The sequence below is a fragment of the Ovis canadensis genome, chromosome 3, assembly GCF_042477335.2.
Source record: "Ovis canadensis isolate MfBH-ARS-UI-01 breed Bighorn chromosome 3, ARS-UI_OviCan_v2, whole genome shotgun sequence".
NCBI lineage: Eukaryota > Metazoa > Chordata > Mammalia > Artiodactyla > Bovidae > Ovis > Ovis canadensis.
Genome location: NC_091247.1, coordinates 221,852,785 through 221,873,824, shown reverse-complemented (window position 1 = coordinate 221,873,824; position 21,040 = coordinate 221,852,785). Strand labels below are relative to the sequence as shown.

Here is a 21,040-nt window from a genome sequence, read left to right as displayed (position 1 = left end):
CTGCAGCAAGGCCTAGGCATGACTATTTAAACAGTTGGAGGGAGAGGAGACATTCAGTTGAACAGCTCAACTTTTTCCTGGTTTTATTCTATTTTCTGGGTGAATAGAATGAGCCTGATTGAACCTAGCTACTAGAAGCTAGTTTCTTCAGTTACTTTTTTCCCCTCTACGAATATGTCTGTGGAGGTACAATTCCATGAATGCTAATATATTCTTGGGATTTAGTAAGTATAAATACAATACCTTTCAGCAATTAAATCTGCTTTGCCCAGTTTAATTTACTGAAGTAAAATTTTCATGAGCACTCAGTTAGCCCCTCTTCCCACCCATACTCATATCATTGATGTGCTTGCTGTCTTCCGATTTAAGATCTTAATCTGAAGCTGATGTTCTGGAGTTTAAAGCCATTATGATTTTATGCAGAGATATTTTGTGGTACTTTAGCCCATTCTGAGAAAAATAGGTGTAATTCAAAACTTAATTTTAAAAAATGACAAGAGTATTTCTATTACAAAGATATTTTTAAATTATTGACATATTTCTTGCTGAGTAAGGCAAGAAGCAACCATATTCCCTATGATACTCAACATAAAGAAAGCAAGTATTTGAACTGGGTTACGAAAGTAATGAAGGCTTTTAATACATTGCACTCATCGTATTCCCTCCTTCAGAGGTGGTGACTTGCAGCCATGACTGAAAAATTGTCTCTACCCTCTGAGGTCATGTCTGGATCTGTGCGGTTAGAACTTGGGCCTGTTGGGAGAAGAGGCTGAAGCCTGAAAGCAGTTTACATAAAAGCTTTCAGTGATGGTGGTTTTTAAACAGGCTTGCTATGTGCTGGTAGCTTCTTTGTGCATCTTGCCTAGACAATTTAAAATATTTGTTCCATGTCCCCCTGCATTTCTAAACCAAATCAATTGGCTGCCATTAGAATAACTTAGACTCTTCATCCCACCCCCACTCATCCAAGAGAGGGGAGAGGGAACGTATCTGAGTCTGTTTCTTGTTACTCAACATCAGTGCTTGTTTTGGGCCCCTTTGTTTGCTGCCTTGTAAAAATCAAAAGGAAGGGGGAAACCCACCAAAATGGCAGAATGCTGACCAAGGTCCTACAAGATCCTGGAAAGTGAAGGCTTCTACCTCATAGACAGGGGTGCAATTTTCAGCTGAGTCACCAGGCCTTTTTTCACTTCCTGTCAAGCGATGGCCTCTTAAATATTCCCTTCAGGTAAGTTCTGATTCCCATAACTTTATAATAGTCGTCCTCAGGAAATAATAGTCATCCTAGTCATCTTTATAATAGTCATCCTATTTATTCCCCTTCCAATGGGATATTTTTAATTTTTCCTTTTTTTTGTTTAAACTGCACACTGTTAAGCTAAAGGTATTGAATTTATTTTGTTTTGTTTTTTAACAGAAGCTTTGATAGCAGCTGCAGATCACTCAGTACATGGCCGAGGCAAATCTACATTGGCCGGAAGCAGCTCTAGATGAGCCTATTGGCTAGTCTCAGTCCCTCCCAATTAGTGATTGGAGATTCAGGCCATGTCATAGGGCTTGTCAGACAAAAAGTTCTTACCCTAGGCAGCTGGCTAAAATATTAACTTTTTGATTTCTTACTCTGCAGCAGCATCTTCTCTAAAGCCACCAAGGTAATGCTGTGACAGTGCACAAATAACATCAGGGCAGGCTGACTGGAGAAATCAAATTCTGCACTTGCTCTTACAGGCCCTTAGCCTGCTATATGTGCACATACAAGACACCTTTCTAGCATGAAGAACTCGCACCGTGTCTGCCCCCCATTGAACCTCTCCAGAGATACTCCCAAGTGTTAGTACCTGAACTGTTGACTCCAGTCCCCAGTGCTTTCTAGTAGGAAAGCACAAATCTGCGTCCAGTGCAGTAATTCAGCCTGCTCTGCTGCCTGTGGTCATACACAGTGAGACTGACTAAGGAGCATTCTAGCTCTGAAGATGCGATCGTGGAGCATAATTCCCCACTTGCCCCATCTCACATCCATCCTGGCCCTGTAAATTTTTGTTTTCCTTTTGTTACACCATCAGCCCTAGCCGGAGACTCACGCTGCCCCCTGTGATAACTGCCTTCTCGTCTTTCTGGTGTGATTTCAGGACTTTAGGGGTCAGTAAAGACTGAGGAGCCTTTATTGTAATAAGAAACAGACATAATGCCCCTTTCTTCACAGGCCCTTTAACAACTGAATTTTTTTTTTTTTTTAATCATCTCCCCTTTCCCCTGAAATTAATCCAGTCTGGGCAATAGATGCAGTCTGACCCTTTGGATGTAACTTACATTTTTTTTATTAATTATTTTTTTCTACAATCACCCCAATTATCCTTGGGGGAGGCGTTGGAGGACCTGAAATTTTTACCCGAACCCAGGTTCTCCGGCGCTTGGCAACCAAATGGGGCTACAGAGAAGCATCTAAGCCAGTTCACAGAGCGAGCGTGTGTGGGGACTTCTCACTGCCACGGACCCTTGATGCATGCTCCCCGCGCTCCAGTGGTCCCGTGTCAGAAGGCGGAGTTTTCGAAAGGAGGCCGCCAAAAATAAAAGGCAAAGAGACGGGATCGGCTGCAGCGGTTTCCCAAAGGAGGAGGGAGTGTGCATCGGTCTGGTAACAAACAGAGAATGTTTTTTAATTATTTATATCACAAAAATCTGTGTTTTATCTAGGATATTTTCTGAATATTCTTTGTAAAATGCAGATTTTTTTCCACAAAACATTAGGATTCTTTGTTATATTCTTAAATTTGTTTGTTTAAGTAGGTAAAAATATACATTTAGTTGGAAGCATTACACTAACATTTACATACTTAAAGCTTGTAGGAGGTTGTTCAATTCAATTCCCAGCAGTGGACAGAACATTAAACTTGTGTCTCAAGGTTTCATGATGTTTTCCCACACTCTTTGGCTATTTAATTTTCCAGGTTATGTAGATAATCTTTGATAATTGAAGTAAGGACTGAGTTGAAGTAACCTTGAGTTGAGAAAAAAAACTCATTTGGCAAGAGCTGGGCTTGGTAGTACAGTGAAATTTTAGTGTAATGTGCTCTTGTGGTAATTGAAAGAAGAAAGATAATTTGGATGTTTCTCAAAGGAAAATAAGTGTATTTAACTTTGGCTCTGATCAGTTTTGTCTTTTTTTTAATATAAGCAAAAATTTCTTAATCTAAAAATCTTAAGTCTCCATGTAAATGTAGTAATAAAGTATATGAAGTTTTTGTTTTTTTTGTTTTTTTGTTTTCATTTTGCTCTGTGACTGGTTTAAAGGTAAGTTTGTTATATTACTGGTAGATTTTGCCAGGCTCTCCCAACAGAGTAGAAGTGATTTGGCCTTGTAGCTTAATGGTGGTATTACCTTAAACATTCCAGTTTTGAAAAAGATGGAACTGGAATTTAGTACAACTCCTGTCGGTATGTTGGTTAAAATATGAAAGAGGCAGGAGTTTGAATGGTTGAATGGGATTCCCTTAGGATTTTACAGCTGATGCTTTCTCTGCATGTCCCAAGCATCATTAATCCTCTTTTACTCTGTTGGGATGAGTCTTTTTTGTCCCTGTTCAGAGTGGTTACTAACTTAGTCTTCTCTCCTCTTGCTGTCATCTGCATTCGTGCTTCCCACCTGTTGTTGGCATGTCCTTTACCTTCTCTTTCCCTGCCACATCAACCTACACACTGACTCATCGTTGGCTTTGAAGATGTGGAAGATGTCAAGTTTGTGATCAACTATGACTATCCAAACAGCTCAGAGGATTATGTGCACCGTATTGGCCGAACAGCCCGTAGCACCAACAAGGGCACTGCCTACACCTTCTTTACCCCAGGGAACCTAAAGCAGGCCCGAGAGTTGATCAAAGTGCTAGAAGAGGCTAATCAGGCTATCAATCCAAAATTGATGCAGCTGGTGGACCACAGAGGAGGCGGCGGAGGAGGGGGTAAGGGTAAGTCCTGGAGTTTTCCAGGTACTGCCAAGGTATCTTTTTTTGTGTTCATTGTGCCTTGTTTGTTAATCCAGTGGAGGTTAATGTTAACGTTGCTTAATAGTTCATAATCTCTTTTGAGTAAGACAGAGGTCTGAGTGACTGTCATAGCCTTAGGTAGTATGTTGTAGTATGTTAAGTTTTGAGTTATCCATATGGAGAAATCAGTAATGTTATATGGGCAAAGGTACTGCATCTGAATTGGACAGTTGTGAAATATACTAGCTAGGATCTGTGTTTCATGCCCTTTCCCTCAGCTTAATATATGTTGAAGCTCTACATCAAGATTCCCTTAGAAGTTTTTAAAAGTACAGACTTTTTTAAGTGGGCTTGGAATTGAACTAGGAACCTGAACTTTTCAAAACGCTAAAGCTTGAGAGATTACTCTGATGCAGTAAATGTCTGGAAAGTAACATTTGAGAACCAGTGTGCACTAGTAGAGGATTCCTTTGTTGTCATATGAACCTAGCTGCTTGGGGCTTTTTTGTTTTTAAATCATCCTTACCATTTTCCCTACATTTTTAAGAGTGTGTTTCTTGGTAATCCTCAAAAAAAAGGGCAAAAGATGAAAAGTTGACTATCCTTTAATGTTTACCATTCTTTGAAGGTATCTTCTTAAAGAATCAAATTATATTTTTAAAGTAGTTATTTGGAAGCTGACTTAGCTAAAGATCAAGAAAGAACTGTATCTAGTAACATTTTTACATGTGGTTGTGTTTGGATCATATATCTGGCGTTGAAAATTCTTGTGTCTTCATCAGGCGGCCGTTCTCGATACCGGACCACTTCTTCAGCCAACAATCCCAATTTGATGTATCAGGATGAGTGTGACCGGAGGCTTCGAGGAGTCAAAGATGGTGGCCGGAGAGACTCTGCAAGCTATCGGGATCGTGGTGAAACCGATAGAGCCGGTTATGCTAACGGCAGTGGCTATGGAAGTCCAAATTCTGCCTTTGGAGCACAAGCAGGCCAATACACCTATGGTCAAGGCACCTATGGGGCAGCTGCTTATGGCACCAGTGGTTACACAGCCCAAGAATATGGCGCTGGCACTTACGGGGCCAGTAGCACCACCTCAACTGGGAGAAGTTCACAGAGCTCTAGCCAGCAGTTTAGTGGGATAGGCCGGTCTGGGCAGCAGCCACAGCCACTGATGTCACAGCAGTTTGCACAGCCTCCAGGAGCTACTAATATGATAGGTTACATGGGGCAGACTGCCTACCAGTACCCACCCCCTCCTCCTCCTCCCCCTCCTTCACGGAAATGAAGCCACTCAAGTGGTAGTGACTTGTGCAGACTTAACTACATTTAAAGGAACGCTATCTTTTCCTATTTTTCTCTTCCCTTTTTCTTTCTCTTTTATAATTTTTTCCCCCAACCATTGTGATTTGTCTTTAATGCAGATTAGTTAGGATTCACTGCCAGGTTTCTTCTGCCTGCCAAAATGATCCAGTCTGTAATAACAGATTTTGTAAAAGTATATATATGTATGTATAGCCGACTGGAAGAGGTTTTCCCCCCAACTTCTTGCATGTTGAGGATATTTGAGCTATTTTTCATCTTAAAAGAAAAAGTAAGGTATTAGGCCCTTTTGTGGGAGCCCCCCCCCCTTTTTTTTTTTGGTCCTGAGTTTGGGTGGGGGGTGGAGGGTTGAACTCTGCAGAAGATGGTACCTGTGCTTTAAATTGCTCTCGTACTGGGATAGAAAACCGAGAGGGAGTTCCCTACACATTTTCTGTATTTTTTTTTCCTTTGGTCTTTTTCAAGCTGGAACAAGGTTCCTTAGGCCTGATGAGTTTTTAAGACCACGCTTTGCCATTGTCATTTTGGCTGATTGCTTAAGTGCATTTGATAGTTTAAAGAAAAATCCTAATTGGCTTTGTCTCCTTTACATTCTGCCTTCCCCCTTCCCAAGTACTGAAACAACTTTCTAATTGTCAGATTAGAAATTAAATTGCTGAGATAAGAGGTTTTTTTAAAGTGTATCCTTAAAAACCCAAATGTTTATTGCAGTGGTTAAATGCAGTGTCTCAGCATCTGGGTGGGAGCTGCCTGTTTTTCTTCCCCATGACCAGGGACCATCTGAAATATATCTTCCTAACCAGACAGCTGCTGTGAGCAGAATGAACATAGATGCTCACTGGAAATTTATTAACCGGTTAAATATGCATTCACCTGCAGTGTAAGAACTACGTTTAAATAAATGATATAGTCAGTGGGCAAATTTTTTCTTTTTAAACCCAGTATTTGTAGAGGTAGAGTAACAGCAACCCTATTGGCTACTCAGCCCTTTTGGCCAAGTTATCTTGAAGGTCTAAAGGGTTTATTGAGAAAGAACTCTTCTGTCTTCACACTGTTCTCTTCAGTGCTTTGTAACAGCTTTTGGATGCAAATTTTCCTCAGCATCCTTTCTCACTCAGCTTTTTACAGGTAGGTAGTGCTTAAGAAAAGTTAGAGGACTAAAGCCCAAGTCCTTTTACTTTTCCTCCACCTGAAAGGTAGGTGAGATTGTCCCTTTTGTAGTAATACCAACTGTTTTACTGAGACTCCTATAGCAGATGGGCCTGGAAAGAAATTTCTGTTCTTGTGTTCTCTGTAAAGAGGACAAGGAAATCAGACAGCCTCAGAAATCCCTTCATGTCCAGTGTGGGACTGTTAATTTTTTATTGGTGTTATCAGTATTGATGGTGTAGTTAAGGGGGAAGGCTTCATTGCATTCTTTGGCTTAGGCCTGAGAGTGCTTACTAGTTTGTAAGATCAAAATATCTAAATCTTTGAGGTCTTTGTTTTCCTCTTAAAATTCTTTAGGGAGAGTGAAGGGATTGTTTCTGAGGGGTACTGAAAAGTGTGGTTGAATACTTGACAACATACAGGTAGGTTGTCAGCATAAGCTGAAATCCATGCATGTGAGAACTTGACATCTTTTTTCCCCTACTTTCCTCTTTCCTAACTTCTCTTTCTCCTCCTCACGGAAGTTGAGGCTGAGGGAGGGTGGTAGGCACAGGAGAAGCAATGGCAGCTCTTCTCTGTGCTTCACTCCAAAGTGTCTCCCTGTGAGAGAAGTGTGTCTCAGCACTGATGAGTCCACTGTAGACATTTTTTAATACACCAAAATCTGATTTTAACACAAAGGTGCCACCATGGGGGTGTCCTCTCTTGTAACTCTGAAAGCATCCTTTTGTGAGAAAGGTCTTGGGGCAAAGGAGCAGTAAGTATTTGGTCTGCTTGCTTCCCTTTTTCCACCAGGGATTGTTATGATAAAGTCAAAATAACAGCATATCCCAAAACTGAAAAGCTGTTGTGGCCTGAGCACAGCTAAAATCTTAGTATTACTGAGCTTTTCCTATATAGCTCCAGAGTGAAGTCTTCTGCCTTTGTGTCTGCCACTCATGATTCAGGTTCTGCCTTTGCTTCAGAACATGAGCAGAAGAATTCTCATTTGATGCTAATAATTGCAGTCATGACTGAAACATCTAGGGGAAGGAGTTAGTTCTACATTAAGCTGTGGGGCTGCTTCTCCCCATTGCTCCCTAACAATTCATTGTGTGGACTTCTCTCATCTAAAAGGTTGGTGGCTTTTGCTTGGGATCAGTGCTCTCTATTTATGTCCTTGCTGGTCTCTGAACACATTCCTGTTGCGTTAAGACTTGAAAGATTTGTAGATGTGTGATGTTCAGGCACAGGATGCTAAGAGCTTATGTTACTATTCTTAGTTTGTAAATTGTCCTTTTGATACCATCTTGTTTCTTTTGTAGGTATAAATAAAAACACTGTTGACAATAAGGTGTGAGATTTTTATTGCCTTAAAAAAGGTGTAACGTAATGACAGTCTCTTATTTTTATTTGCTTCAAGACCAGGTTCGATTGACTTGACACCTTAGCACCTAAAACTGTGAAAGGGAGGTGGGATTAATTGGTCTTAATGTGAAAAGAATTTGAGTCACAAAGTATCAAGACAATACCTAGTAGGTAAAAAGCCTGGGGTGTTGCCTCATAACATTTCCCACCTGTTGGTGACACCTTTGAATCTTGACACCCTAAACATGATGGTCTCCTACCTGGAAAGTAAAAATTAACCACAACAGTATACTCATTTGGGGCTTTTGCTTCATACACAGTAGGGTGTATTTCCAGATTGGGATTGGCTGTTGGTTAGCATGAGTCTCACGCCAGGGAACAATAGCTGACTCCATCCATTCTAAGGTTTGCTTGATGGTTCAGTTGACATTGTGAGGGTGTACCATACTTGTATGATTGGCCCGTTTTAATTACCTCTATAATTTAAGGGAGATAGTGATGAGAAAATAGAAGGATCAGTGCTTTGCTAAATTCCACATGAAGTATTTCTCTGACTTCAGTTTTAACATTTGGTCAGTTGTGTCTAAATCACCCAGGAGCACACGTCAGATGGTTTGCTTTGTGTCCTTGTTAGGGTGTAGAACATCTCTGATGGCCTTCAAATTGGCATTGGAAGACTTAACTTCTTTCCTTTAAGGACTAGAAGAAAAGCTGAAATTAGAATTTTTCATGAAAGGACTCCTTTACAACTTTGTATAATCTTAGTATCTAATGCCCTTTTCACAGGTGTTCCCTTAGATGTCAAGGGAAGATGCCCCTGCAGGTTAACTACAGATACACTGACTCCACCTGAGACACACAGCACCACCCCCTCTTTTGGTAGGCCATGAATCTAGCACTTGTCCTTAATTGTTTCACATCTCAGCACATCAGTGGTTTTCATCAGCTACACTCCTGAGAAATGTCCCCATCTCTCCCCTGATGACCACCTCCTGGGCAATTACAACTGCCCCATATCTCCCTGCTTTGGCTGCCTTTTATCCTACACAGCAGTTGGTGGACTGGTTTTCGGAGGACCCAGTTGCTGCTCTTTGTGATTAGAACGCATAGTGAATGTTTCACCCTGACTTACTGAGATTCTACTCTGGATTGGTATCTCTGACTATACTAGCCTTTTTGTCTTGTATCATGCCAGGCTGGTTTCTGCCTTGGGGCTTACACATAAACTTAGAAATGTATCAGTGTTTGTCCTTCATTGCCCTAACCCAAGCGTCATCTCACAGCTGTCTTCCCTGCAAACTATATATAAAAATAGGATTATTGATCTATATTTTTCCATAGCACTTAGGTTCCTGAAAACATTTGTCTTCTGTGTTAGAACATAAGCACCATGAAGTGCACAGACTTGCCTGTGTTCACTTCCATATCCCCTCGAGTACTGAGTGGGTCGTTAATCCTGAGCCGCGCCAGTGACACTGTTCGAGCACCTACCTTTGGTCACATACAAGTAGAAGAAGTCACAGTAGAAGATGGTCTGTACTACCCCAGACACCACCGCAATTTGGTCATAGAAATTCTCAGTCTGGTATCGCCTGATCCAGTTAGCCAGGTAGAGGGCTCTGTATAGCCCAAGAAAGAACAGGTAGTGAGTAGTAATGGTCTCAGCCTCGCCAGTCTTACTGATCATGAAGAGCTGGGGCAGGATGGCCACTGATTCCAGGTAGATGGAGAAAGTCCAGAGGATCTGAGCCAAAGAGAAGGATCCAGAGGAGGCTGATCAAGAAGGGGCCACCTTTAGTTACCAAAACAATGTTTATTGGTGAGAATATAGTGAGACAAAACCAATTTTTTTAAAGAGAACTATTTCACACTTTCTTCAGGTTTTATTTACTTGATAGCCACTCCACACAGCTTGCAGGACCAGAGATTGAACCAAGGCCACAGGCAGTGAAAGCCTGGAAACCCAATCATCAGATGGTCAGGGAACTCCCAGAATCATGTTCTTGAAATTTTTAAATGTTTTCATCAGTGTATCATTCAACCCCTTTCTTTGAAAGTTAAAAAAAAACCATTTTAAAAGATTTAAGTGTACTGCTTTTTCCAGAACAGTATGAATGTTGCTATGGAACAATTTTTGTTGCAGAATTCTATCATATAAACTCGCCTTAATTGAGGCTATGGTTTCTCAAAATATAATCCATGAACATCACCATCAGAATCCCCTCAGATGCTTATTGCCCCACAGATTCTTGAGTCAAGAGGCCAGACCTACTGAGTTGAAAACGGTCTGGACTGTGCTTTAGTATCCATTAATCACCTGTTGAACAGAGGGTTTCAGAATTACATGGTACTGTGATGCCTAATTTGTTTATGAACACGACTACTTAGACATGCCAATTTATAAGAAGAGCATTGTGGCTAGCTTATTGGTGATTTCTAAACTCATAACAAATAATGGCCACAGTTGTAGAAAGCTAGCCCTGATGTTACCAAGGTGAGGGTTTTAGGGAATGTGTTTACCTTTGGAAATGAGTACTCTGGGTCCCTTCCCTTACCTCCAGAGGAGTGAAACTGTAGTTCTCAAGGAAGGAAAGGCCAATGACAGGGACCAGAAGAAACTCCAGGCGGAATGTGTCATTCTCACTGTCAAACGTTTTCCGAAATTTCCCATAGATCATGTACACTGTGACATAGGCACAGAGGAGAAAAACCATCTGAAAAGGGAGACAGACACACGGGAATCAATGGAGTCATTTCCCAACCTACTTTTGGGGCTTCAAAGTTACCCTAAATTCAGTTCAGTTGCTCAGTCATGTCTGACTGCGACCCCACGGACTGCAGCAAGCCAGGCCTCCCTGTCCATCACCAGCTCCCGGAGTTTACGCAAACTCATGTCCATTGAGTTGGCGATGCCATCTAACCCTCTCATCCTCTGTCGTCCCCTTCTCCCACCTTCAATCTTTCCCAGCATCAGGGTCTTTTCAAATGAGTCAGTTCTTTGCATCAGATGGCCAAAGTATTGGAGTTTCAGCCTCAGCATCAGTCCTTCCAATGAATATTCAGGACTGGTTTCCTTTAGGATGGACTGGTTGGATCGTCTTGCTGGGGACTCTCAAGAGTCTTCTCCAACACCATAGTTCAAAAGCATCAATTCTTGGGCACTCAGCTTTCTTTACAGTCCAACTGTCACATCCATATATGACTACTGGAAAAACCATAGCCTTGACTAGACGGACCTTTGTTGGCAAAGTAATGTCTCCTTTTTAATATGCTGTCTAGGTTGGTCATAGCTTTTCTTCCAAGGAGCAAGCGTCTTTTAATTTCATGGTTGCAGTCACCATCTGCAGTGATTTTGGAGCCCAAAAAGATAAAGTGTCTTATTGTTTCCATTGTTTCCCCATCTATTTGCCATGAAGTGATGGAACCGGATGGCATGATCTTAGTTTTCTGAATGCTGAGTTTTAAGCCAACTTTTTCACTCTCCTCTTTCATCAAGAGGCTCTTTAGTTCTGCCATTAAGGGTGGTGTCATCTGCATATCTGAGGTTATTGATAGTTCTCCCAGCAATCTTGATTCCAGCTTGTGCTTCATCCAGCCTGGCATTTTGCATGATGTACTCTGCATATAAGTTAAATAAGCAGGGTGACAATATATAGCCTTGACATACTCCTTTCCCAATTTGGAACCAGTCTGGTGTTTCATATCCAGTTCTAATTGTTGTTTCTCGACCTGCATACAGATTTCTCAGGAGGCAGGTCAGGTGGTCTGGTATTCCCATCTCTTGAAGAATTTTCCAGTTTGTTGTGATCCACACAGTCAAAGGCTTTGGCATAGTCAATAAAGCAGAAGTAGGTGTTTTTCTGGAACTCTTGCTTTTTCAATGATCCTACAGATGTTAGCAATTTGATCTCTGGTTCCTCTGCCTTTTCTTAATCCAGTTTGAACATCTGGAAGTTCATGATTCATGTACTATTGCCTGAGTTGGGACCTACCAAACCTGAGGGCGAGTATTCTGACTTCAGAAAAGGTAAAGTGTGTTTGCAATTTCTGAATTGACTCTGAAGGTAATGGTCTTTTTGTTACGTGACTCCCTGCTTCTAACTGGGACTGATAGTGCTACCATGATGACCCAGAGGTGCCCAGGCGTCCTCTCACTGTGGAGCATTGGGCCAAAAAAAAGAGAGAGAACTGGTCTTTGTCGAGTGATTTAGCAGTAGCATTCCAGGGCTTGTTTAAAGCCTCAAGTTCTTGGGTCTGCATCAGTGAATTGAGAGCATACTTCCACAAAGACTAAAATTCTTTGAATCAGGTGATAATCAATCCTTCAGAAAAGTGCTCTTTTCCTAACTAGAGTAGCTGTCCTCCAGCATATAATGGTTTTATAATTGGCCTCTAACCTAGGCCAGACGGTCTCAAACCTGAATGTGCATCAAAATATAGAGGGCTGCCCCTGCCCTACCCTCAGCATCTAGGGGGTTTCACTTAGTGAGTCTGAGTAGGCCTGAGAATTTTGCATTTCTAGCACGTTCCTATGTGATACTGCTGCTGGTGGTCCAGGAACACACTGGCCTAGAAAAGTGTTTGCACTTCAAAACTCAGGTTATTTCCTCAAAGCCTTTTTCTCACCAGAACGAGGCACACGTACTCTGTGTCACCATACCCCCACGCAACAAGACTCATTGCTGCTTGTGATCATATGTTCTGTAAATGTCTATGGACCAGCCTGTCTCCCCTTGGAGAGGAGATTCCCTAAGAGGGTCCATGCCCTGTCTGCCTCTGAATCTAACTCAGGGCCCCAGACAAATGCTGGAATGAGTGAATGAATGAATCAATCAATGAAATAGAGATCACTTCTTCATTTCACACATTTGGAAGCTGGCCTCTTTGAAGACTAGACCTCATTCAGCCATGGCAAGGGCTGGGTCTACAGTTCTCGCCAGGACTGTCCAAGTCAAACCCTTGGGAAGAGAAATTAACTAAGCAGGCAGTGTTTGCTACTTCTGTGTTGGATTGAAGTAAACAGTGATTTCAGTACCTCGGACTGAAGTTCACATTGAGTTCAACACACCACAAGTAAGAGCATCCTCCATTCTACCAATTCTAGGAACAAGATGCCCAGAATCCCAAAAGGACATCTCTGATATGGAGAAAGAGAACTCACTTTTAGTTATATATCTTCTGGGAGCTAGGTATATTACATAGATTCCCATGTTATCTTCACAATAGCCCGGCAAGATAGTTGGGATTCCGCCCATGTAGCTTTTTTACCTTAAAAACAGGACTCCTATTAGACAATGTGCCCAGCTAAAAACTACATATTCCAGCCTCCTTTGCAGATAAGGATGGTCAGTGACATGCAGATGGTAGTCACTGGAAAGCTCTATGAAAAGGGCTTACCCAGATGGCAGGCACCCTATTGCTCTTTTCCCCTTCCTCCTCCTTCCTATCCCGAATGTGATGTGATGGTAGGAGCTCTAGTACCTATTTTGTGACCCTGAGGCAAACTTAAGGATAGATATCACATTCAGGCTAGCTATATCATTTTCAGGGCTTCTTGTTAAAAAATAAGAATTTCAAAATGGCAACAGCAAAGCATTAAACCAAGCATAGGGCCCTTCTGAGCAACTGCATGGGTAACAAACTTAAGTACTGGTCACACTAAAGCCAGCAGAGCAGAAAGTTAAAAGGAGCTGCCATTCCAGGCTTAGACTACCCACTTCCAGATTTTGTTTCATGAGTGAGGTAAAAATAAATCCTAACTTATTAAAATAACCCACATCTCTGCTACCAGCATCCAGTTACATCCCATTTTACTGACTCTGAAATCTGAGCTCTTTCCACTAAATTGTGTTGGATGATTGGTTAAAGCTTCAGAAAATGTCTCACTCCAACACAACCTCACAGCTAGGACCCAGGGCTGAAAGATGTTCAGCTTCTCCTTCTGTAAAATAGGACCAAACTTCAACAGCTTCCCACTGCAAATGGAATCCAAATGGTTCACCTGCACCATCTGCCCTCACCCAGCCCTTTGTGGGCATCCCCACCACCAGCAGGCAGCCCTTGCCTGCTGATCTCCCACTGAGTCTGCCTTCTGTCTGCCCTTTGAATACATCAAGCTTGTTCCTGTCTTGCGGGGGGGTCTTTGCACCAGCTATTCCTTCTGCTTGGAAATGTCTTCCTCTGAGCTTTGTTTCCTGTGTCATTCAAATCTCAGTTTACACATCCCCTCTTTGGAGAGGCCCTTCTTGACTACACTATCTATTTAGACTCCCTCAGTACAGTCACTCGGTCATGTCCGACTCTGTGACCCCATGGACTGCAGCACGCCAGGCTTCCCTGTCCATCACCAACTCCCAGAGCTTGCTCAAACTCATGTCCATCGAGTCGGTGATGCCATCCAACCATCCCATCCTCTGTCAGCCTCTTCTCCTCCTGCCCTCAATCTTTCCCAGCATCAGGGTCTTTTCCAAATAGCTTCCTAGCCATTCTCTATCATGTAACTCTGCTTTTAAAACTTTTTGTCTTTATAATTAAAAGGAAACAGCATCCCATTTTAATTATTTGCATAGCCTTCTCCCTAGCCAGTTTTTCTTACTTGTTTCATTATCTGTCTCCCCAGTTATATTGTAGGTTCCATGAGTACGGATGTCTTATATTTCTCCTTCAGATTCCTAGCTCACATGCATGCTCAGTTGCTCAGTTGGGTGCTCTTTTACCCTATGGATTGTAGCCCACCAGGCTCCTCTGTTCATGGGATTCTCCAAGCAACCTACTGGAGTCGGTTGCCATTTCCAACTCCAGGGGATCTTCCTGGAGATCAGAGATTGACCCAGAGATTGAACCTGTGTTTCTTGTGTTTCCTGCACTGACAGGAGGATTTCTCACCACTGGGCCACCTGGGAAGCCCTCTTAGCTCACAGTAGGTGCTCAATAAATATTTGTCAGATAAATGGACCAATAAGCTCTCTGAAAGCTCACAGCATCGTATTTCCTTTTTTGCTTATTTTTTAACCACTGTAATAGTTTTTATTGTTTTTAATATATGATAGCTATTATATATTTACATGCATTACCTTGTTTAATTTTCACAACAAAACCCTCTGAGGCAAGTACAATGATCTTCGTTTTGCAGAGGAGGAAACCAAGGTACACAGAGGCCAGAAGCCTTGCCCAAGCCCAGGCCCCATAGCTACTAACAGCAAAGCCAGGAATCAAACCTAGGTCTGGCTGGTTCCCCAGCCTGAGTCCCCAAGCATAAACTGTCTCACCATCTGGGGGTGCTCAGCAGGCCCCCCACCATGGCTGCCCATCCCCCTCACCTTCATCACTGTGTTGTAGATGGAGATGAAGTTGGTGAACAGGTCCAGGTACCTGGTGGTAAAGACGAGAGCGAAAAGGATTTGGCTCTTCCCAGAGATGCCTGCAGTTGGATAGGGACAAGAGACAATAAGAATACAGGCTCCCAGGCTCACACTCACTCCAGAAGCCCAGAGCCAGAGCTGGGGAGGCCTCTAGAGTGCCCGCTTAGTGATGACACTCTGTCCAGGGCACTGTCACCTCCGAGGGTCAGGAAACACTCCTTCCCATTGATCACTTGAATCTATTCCTCTCACCAGACTGTAATCTGTCACCCAGTGTCCAAATAAAGACATGGATACTGAGTTCCCAGGGCCCCCTGCAGGTGCCTGCCTCAGTTCTTGCCCTGGGGAGGGTGTAGGGATGGTGGGAGTCAGGCTTGAGAGGAGAGGTGTCAAGGCTTCTCTTCATTCCACCTCCATCGTTCCACTGATGGTCCCCAAAGCTCCATTTTTCTTTTTTTGGAGCAGCTCACTGGCTCTACTAGGCGTTGATTCACCAGGGAGACACAGCAGGTGGAGGAAGGCGCATGGCCAGGGGAGCATTCTATTTCATGTTTCCAAATCTTGAGTAAAAAAGTTTTTTTTTTTTCCTAGTTATAAAAGTTACAACTATTTTTACTCTTTGTAAAACAAAAACCAGGTAACACATGTTTAGTCGCTAAGTTGTGTCTGACTCTTTGCAACTCTATGGGCTGTCGCCTGCCAATCTCCTCCATCCATAGGATTTCCCAGGCAAGAATACTGGAGTAGGCTACCATTTCCTTCTCCAGGGGATCTTCCTGACCTTGGGACTGAACCCAAGCCGAGTCTCCTGCTTGGCAGGCAGATTCTTTACATGTGAGCCACCTGGGGAACTATACACAGAAATGTGAATTTTAAAAGAGCAGTCTTCTGAATCACAAAGCCTGTGTGTACAACCTTCCTGATCTTTGTTGGCACACACCTACACACAACACACACGTGCATACGCAACACACAATGGACACTCAGACTGTCAAAACTGGGTTCCTACTTACGCTATTTTCTCATTTGCTTTGGTCTCTTTCCCTTTTGAACTTTTTATTTTGAAATAATTTCAGATTTACAGAAGAGTTGTAGACAGTACAGAGAGGCCCCATACACCCTTCACCTGGCTTCCCCTAATGGTAACACCTTGCATGATGTCAGGCGAGCGTATGCTCCTCGGTTCTGTCTTGTCACAGAGTGACGTCACAGAGTGATTGGAGTGACGCACATTAAAGCTATCGCGCATCACAGCTCTCGGGTCTTGGACAGACCGTGTTATAGCTCTCAGGTCTTGAACAGACTGTGTTATAGCTCTTAGACAAAGCAGTGGTACAGCTCTGTTACAGCTCTATTTTATTTAGAAAATAGCAGGAAAAACCATCCTTCAGGTGTGAGGGTATGTAGACCCAAAGACGCGAAGAGAAGAGCGCCCCGGCAGGCAGGAGAGAGAGAGAGACCCCGGCCCTTGGCTCCTCTTTTTCATGTCTTCTCCTCCACCCCCCGCCCCGTCCCCGGGCCTGCCCTGTGTAAACTGGGCCAGCCAGGAGTGTTGTTTGTTCTACCTGAGGTCCTCACTCCGGTCCTTGGTCCTTCCTTTGTTCTACTTTCACGGACTTTTCCCTTCCTTATCTTTTAGCCACCGGCATTCTGGACTCCTGTTTCCTATTCTAACCGAACATTTGCCAAAACTAAGAAACTGACATCAGTAGGACACTATTGGGGTATCCCCATAGTGGATAGCTCCCAATAGTGAGCTGGGTAGCTCAGCTGGTAAAAAATCCACCTTCAATGCAGGAGACCTTTTCGATTCCTGGGTCAGAAAGATCCCTTGGAGAAGGGACAGACTACCCCCTCCCATATTCTTGGGCTTCTCTGATGGCTCAGATGGTAAAGAATCTGCCTGCAATGTGGGAGACCTGGGTTGGGAAGATCCCCTGGGGGAGGGCATAGCAACCCACTCCAGTATTCCTGCATGGAGAATCCCCATGGACAGAGGAGCCTGGCGGGCTGCAGTCCACAGGGTTGCAAAGAGTCGGACATGACTGAGTGACTAAGCACAGCACAGAGCATCGTTGACTAAATCTCCAGACTTTATTCAGATTTCACATTTGCCCACTGATGTCCTTTTCCTGTTCCAGATGGCAATCCAGGATCCCAGGCTGCATTTAGCCATCATGCTCCTTGGTCAACTTTTGGCCACTTTTGATACATGGTCATGGAGGTGGTTCCAGGGTGAAGCGAGTGGCTGCCCTGCTTCCTGTTTCTCTCGCCCCGTTAAACCCACAGCGGTCTGGATCCATCACCAACCCACTCCTGTGGTCCATGATACCCATGTTTCTGCATCCAAACGTCAACTCTGTCCTCACTCACCCAACTCTTCAAGAGTCAGTGGGGCACTCCATCTTCACCAACTACACCCTCCTCCAGGTTTCTGCCACTGCCCACACTGCCAGCTTCTCACCTCCCCTGGCTGCTCCTGTCCTCCTCCAACCCTAATCCTCAGAGGGTGAGCTCTCTTCTCCTCTGTTCTTTCATCCCATCCCACACATGAGGGACCCTCCAGCTCCAGACTCTCCTTGGTTCTCTGAGCTACATATTTCTGCCTGGCGGAGCCCACCATCTCCCCCTGAATCCCCTCCTTCTCCTGTCTTCCGTCCTTCATAAATGCCACCACCATTCCCTCCACATTCAAGCCAGAAAACCAAGAGTCATCCTTGAGTTTCTCTCACCTTTGTCCCCTCATCTCTGGACTTTACTCTAAAGGTGATGGGTTGATTGGGTAGCTGGACACCCAGAAGTGACATGACCTGATTCAGGGTTTGACTCCTTTGTACAGCTGATTGGTACCTTTTCTAATGATCCCTCTGGTGGGAGACATTCATTCTGGGGAAGGAGGGGGGGGGTACAATTTTAATGCCTGAGGATGAACACTGCTGAAGCTCCTCACATTTTGGAGGGCTCTGGGTCCATGTGCCAGCTTTCCTACCAGCATGGCAAGCCTGATCACACTTGGCATCTGTAAAATGCACTGACATGAGGCTTAACTAGGATTCAATGTGGAATACAAGTGTCTTCTTGGAGGGTTGTCAGGGGGCCTGGCTGTGGGGGAAGGAGCCCTCTAGGGGAGGGGATGGAGTCCAGGAGGCAGTAACTGGGCCGGGTTGGGCTGAGACTGTCTACACCACCTCCCAGAGCCCACACTTAGGTCTGGCCGGTGCAGGGGACCTCAACCCCATTCAGGAGGGTCCAGTAGGAGGCTCCAGTGGGCGACACAAGGCTACCCCCCACATAGCTTCTTTCCACTCCTCCCCTCTTTCCATCCCCAGCCGGCCAGGCCCCTGGGCTTCACTCACATTTTTCCTAGTGTTTTGGGAACCCTGGCGGTCTTCAGCACATTGGTTTTCCACACTCTTTAAAAACCAGTGAATAATTTACACCAAGGCAAGCCACACACGGAGACCTCAGGACGGAGAGGAGAACAGGAGCCTGGACCTGGCCAGAGTCCCTTGGGAGACCCACTGACCAGGTGCAGACCTCCTACCCTTTGACAGATAAAGAAAACGGAGGCCCCAGCTCACACAAGGAGTCAGCGGCAGAGTGCAAATGGAGCGCCAGTCTCCTGCCTTTGGGGCTGGGTCGCTGGGGTGTCACCCAGGCCTGCTCCTGGGGGAGGCGCTCACCTCCTCTGTTCCCAACCAGACCTGTGCTGATCCCTCTGCACACACACAAGGGCCCTCCCGCTCATCCGCCCTTTGCTTTTCCCATGGCTGTTGTTTAGTCGCTCAGTCGTGTCCAACTCTTTGTGACCCCATGAACTGTAGCCCACCAGGCTCCGCTGTCCATGGGATTCTCCTGGCAGGAATACTGAAGTGGGTTGCCATTTCCTTCTCCAGGGGATCTTCCCGACTCAGAGATCTCCTGCATTGCAGGCAGATTCTTTACCACTGAGCCACTCAGCATCTCTGACAAACCATCTAATTTAGTTGGTTGCTACCACCGTGGCTGGCTGATGGCCTGCCATCTCTAAATTCAGCCCTACTAGGCCAGGATCTCTGCCTGTGTGGCTGGCTTCTAGCCCAGGTGCCTGGCAGAGCGGGTGGGGAACAGCGCCCTCTCCCGGTCACGGTGGCTCACCCTGTCCAGGGCCCTTCCCCGTAGGGACAGGTCCAGGCTAGATTCTGCCCCTCACTGGAGCCTCTCTCAGCATTCCTGGCCCACTTCCCCTAAGTGGGAACCCGAGAACCAACCTGTGAGTGCCTGTCTCCCTGGAGACCCCAAACCCAAAAGGCCTCCAGCCCCACTGCAATGACGCTCACAGCACCCACCTCTTACCCCCAACCCCTTCCCTCCTGCTTCGATGCTGCTCTCTCAGCCTCTCCCACAGCTTCCAGAGTCCCCTTACAAACCCCCTCCCCTGCTCCAAACTTTCCTTGGCTCCCAGTCCCAACTCCCTAGCCGGTCAGACAAGGCCCTTTCACATCCGATCAACCTCCTACGCCCGTGGACTGGTCTCCCCCCAGGACCACCCTGAAGACAGGCTGCTTCCCGTTTCCAGGACGTGCCCTGCCGTCTGTGACACCACGAGCCCTTCCTGTGTGACACGCTGACTGTCTTCTAGGACAGAGCAACACAGAGCTGCTCCCTCCATGAAGCCTTCAGGGGTCCACTCCCTGCCTCACTGGCCCCCACGAGGAGTCCGTGCCCTTCTCTGTAGGCCTCACCCCAGCACCAAGCACAGGGCAGGCACCTCCAGGACACCAGTGGACAAAGATGGCTGCAGGCTGCTCGGGCAGCCTCTTAATGCACTGGGTCTATTTGGCCACCACCGGTCCAGCCCTGAGACGTCTTTGACCCCCTAGCGGGGCCGCCAGACTGCTGGGCAAAAGGGGGACCCCCTCCCACCCTCTGTGTGCTTCTGCTCACAGGCAGCTCTGTGCCCACATGGGCCTAGCTGATGCCTCTCCTGCCACATCACAAGGAAAGGGGGCCCAGCTGGGGGGTGGGGGTGGGATGGGGGGATGTCTGGCAGGGGGCAGGAGAGAGGGGAGAGGGGGAGGGGGAGGGCAAGAGAAGACCCTGAGAGTCTGGAGCCACTTCCTGTGTGTTCACCTCCTTCGCCCACACCTCTCATTCCCCACCTCGGGCCTGAGTGAGGGTAGAGGGCACAACGGGCCCCAAGCGGTGCTGCTCCTGGGCAGCAAAAGGGGTGTCACCTCCTCTCTATCCCCTCTTCCAACCACCAGTGGCCGTGCCAAGTGTTGTGGGAGGGAGGGAGGCAATCCTCCGTACCTCCACGTGTCCGTTTCCTCTGATACGGTACAATTGTACATTTTCTTTGGAAGCTAACTTCTACGAAGACAGTTTCAAGCACCCCCAAGCCGAAGTCCCCACCCTGCAGAGACATTCAGGAGCCTCTTCCCCTCCAGCCTCGCAGCAGGGGCGTGGGGCTGCCCCACTTCTCCGCCCCCGGCCCCCACCTCCCGTCCGAGGCACCCCCACCTCCCGCCCGGGACGCGCGCCCTCACCCGCGCAGCACTTGGACCTCCAAATCTTCCCCAGAAGCAAGATCATGGCCAGGAGATGGCTCAGGTCACCGAGGATCCGAAACACGTTCATGGTCCGGCCCGTGCGCAGCCAACTCCTAGGAAACTTTTCTGGCGGGCGAGGCGGCTGCCACGTCCCCAGCCCCGACCCCGGCCCCGGCCTGTGGGTCCTGCGCCCCCGAGCTCCGCGCTCCCGTCCGGGCGCGGCCGCTCCGCCAGCGCGCTCTTGGCCGGGCGGTGACGTGGCCGGGCCGGCGGCCGTGCCAGGGAGCCAGGAAGCGCCGCCGCCCGAGATCCCGCCTCCCGGCCCAGCCCAGCGCCTCGGCTCCCGGGG

General features: G+C 46.1%; 2 protein-coding genes across 3 annotated transcripts in view; one reads left to right on the top strand and one right to left on the bottom strand.

Moving 5' to 3' along the window:
* DDX17 (DEAD-box helicase 17) overlaps positions 1 to 7,784 on the top strand; it is an 18,108-nt gene extending 10,324 nt beyond the window's left edge. The window contains exons 12-13 of one of the 2 annotated variants that reach the window (XM_069581632.1): positions 3,720 to 3,956; positions 4,763 to 7,784. In XM_069581632.1, coding sequence (XP_069437733.1) covers positions 3,720 to 3,956; positions 4,763 to 5,268 — 743 coding nt within the window. In that variant the 3' untranslated portion in view covers positions 5,269 to 7,784. Of the gene's footprint in view, positions 1 to 3,719; positions 3,963 to 4,762 lie in introns of both variants that reach the window. The other variant, XM_069581631.1, reaches the window with a different exon arrangement.
* KDELR3 (KDEL endoplasmic reticulum protein retention receptor 3) lies at positions 7,782 to 21,040 on the bottom strand. Its single transcript, XM_069581633.1, has 5 exons — positions 20,689 to 21,040; positions 15,119 to 15,219; positions 10,355 to 10,513; positions 9,291 to 9,543; positions 7,782 to 8,498 (listed from the first exon to the last, which is right to left on the bottom strand). The coding sequence occupies exons 1-5, from the start codon at positions 20,777 to 20,779 to the stop codon at positions 8,458 to 8,460; spliced, it is 645 nt and encodes a 214-aa protein (XP_069437734.1). The 5' UTR covers positions 20,780 to 21,040; the 3' UTR covers positions 7,782 to 8,457.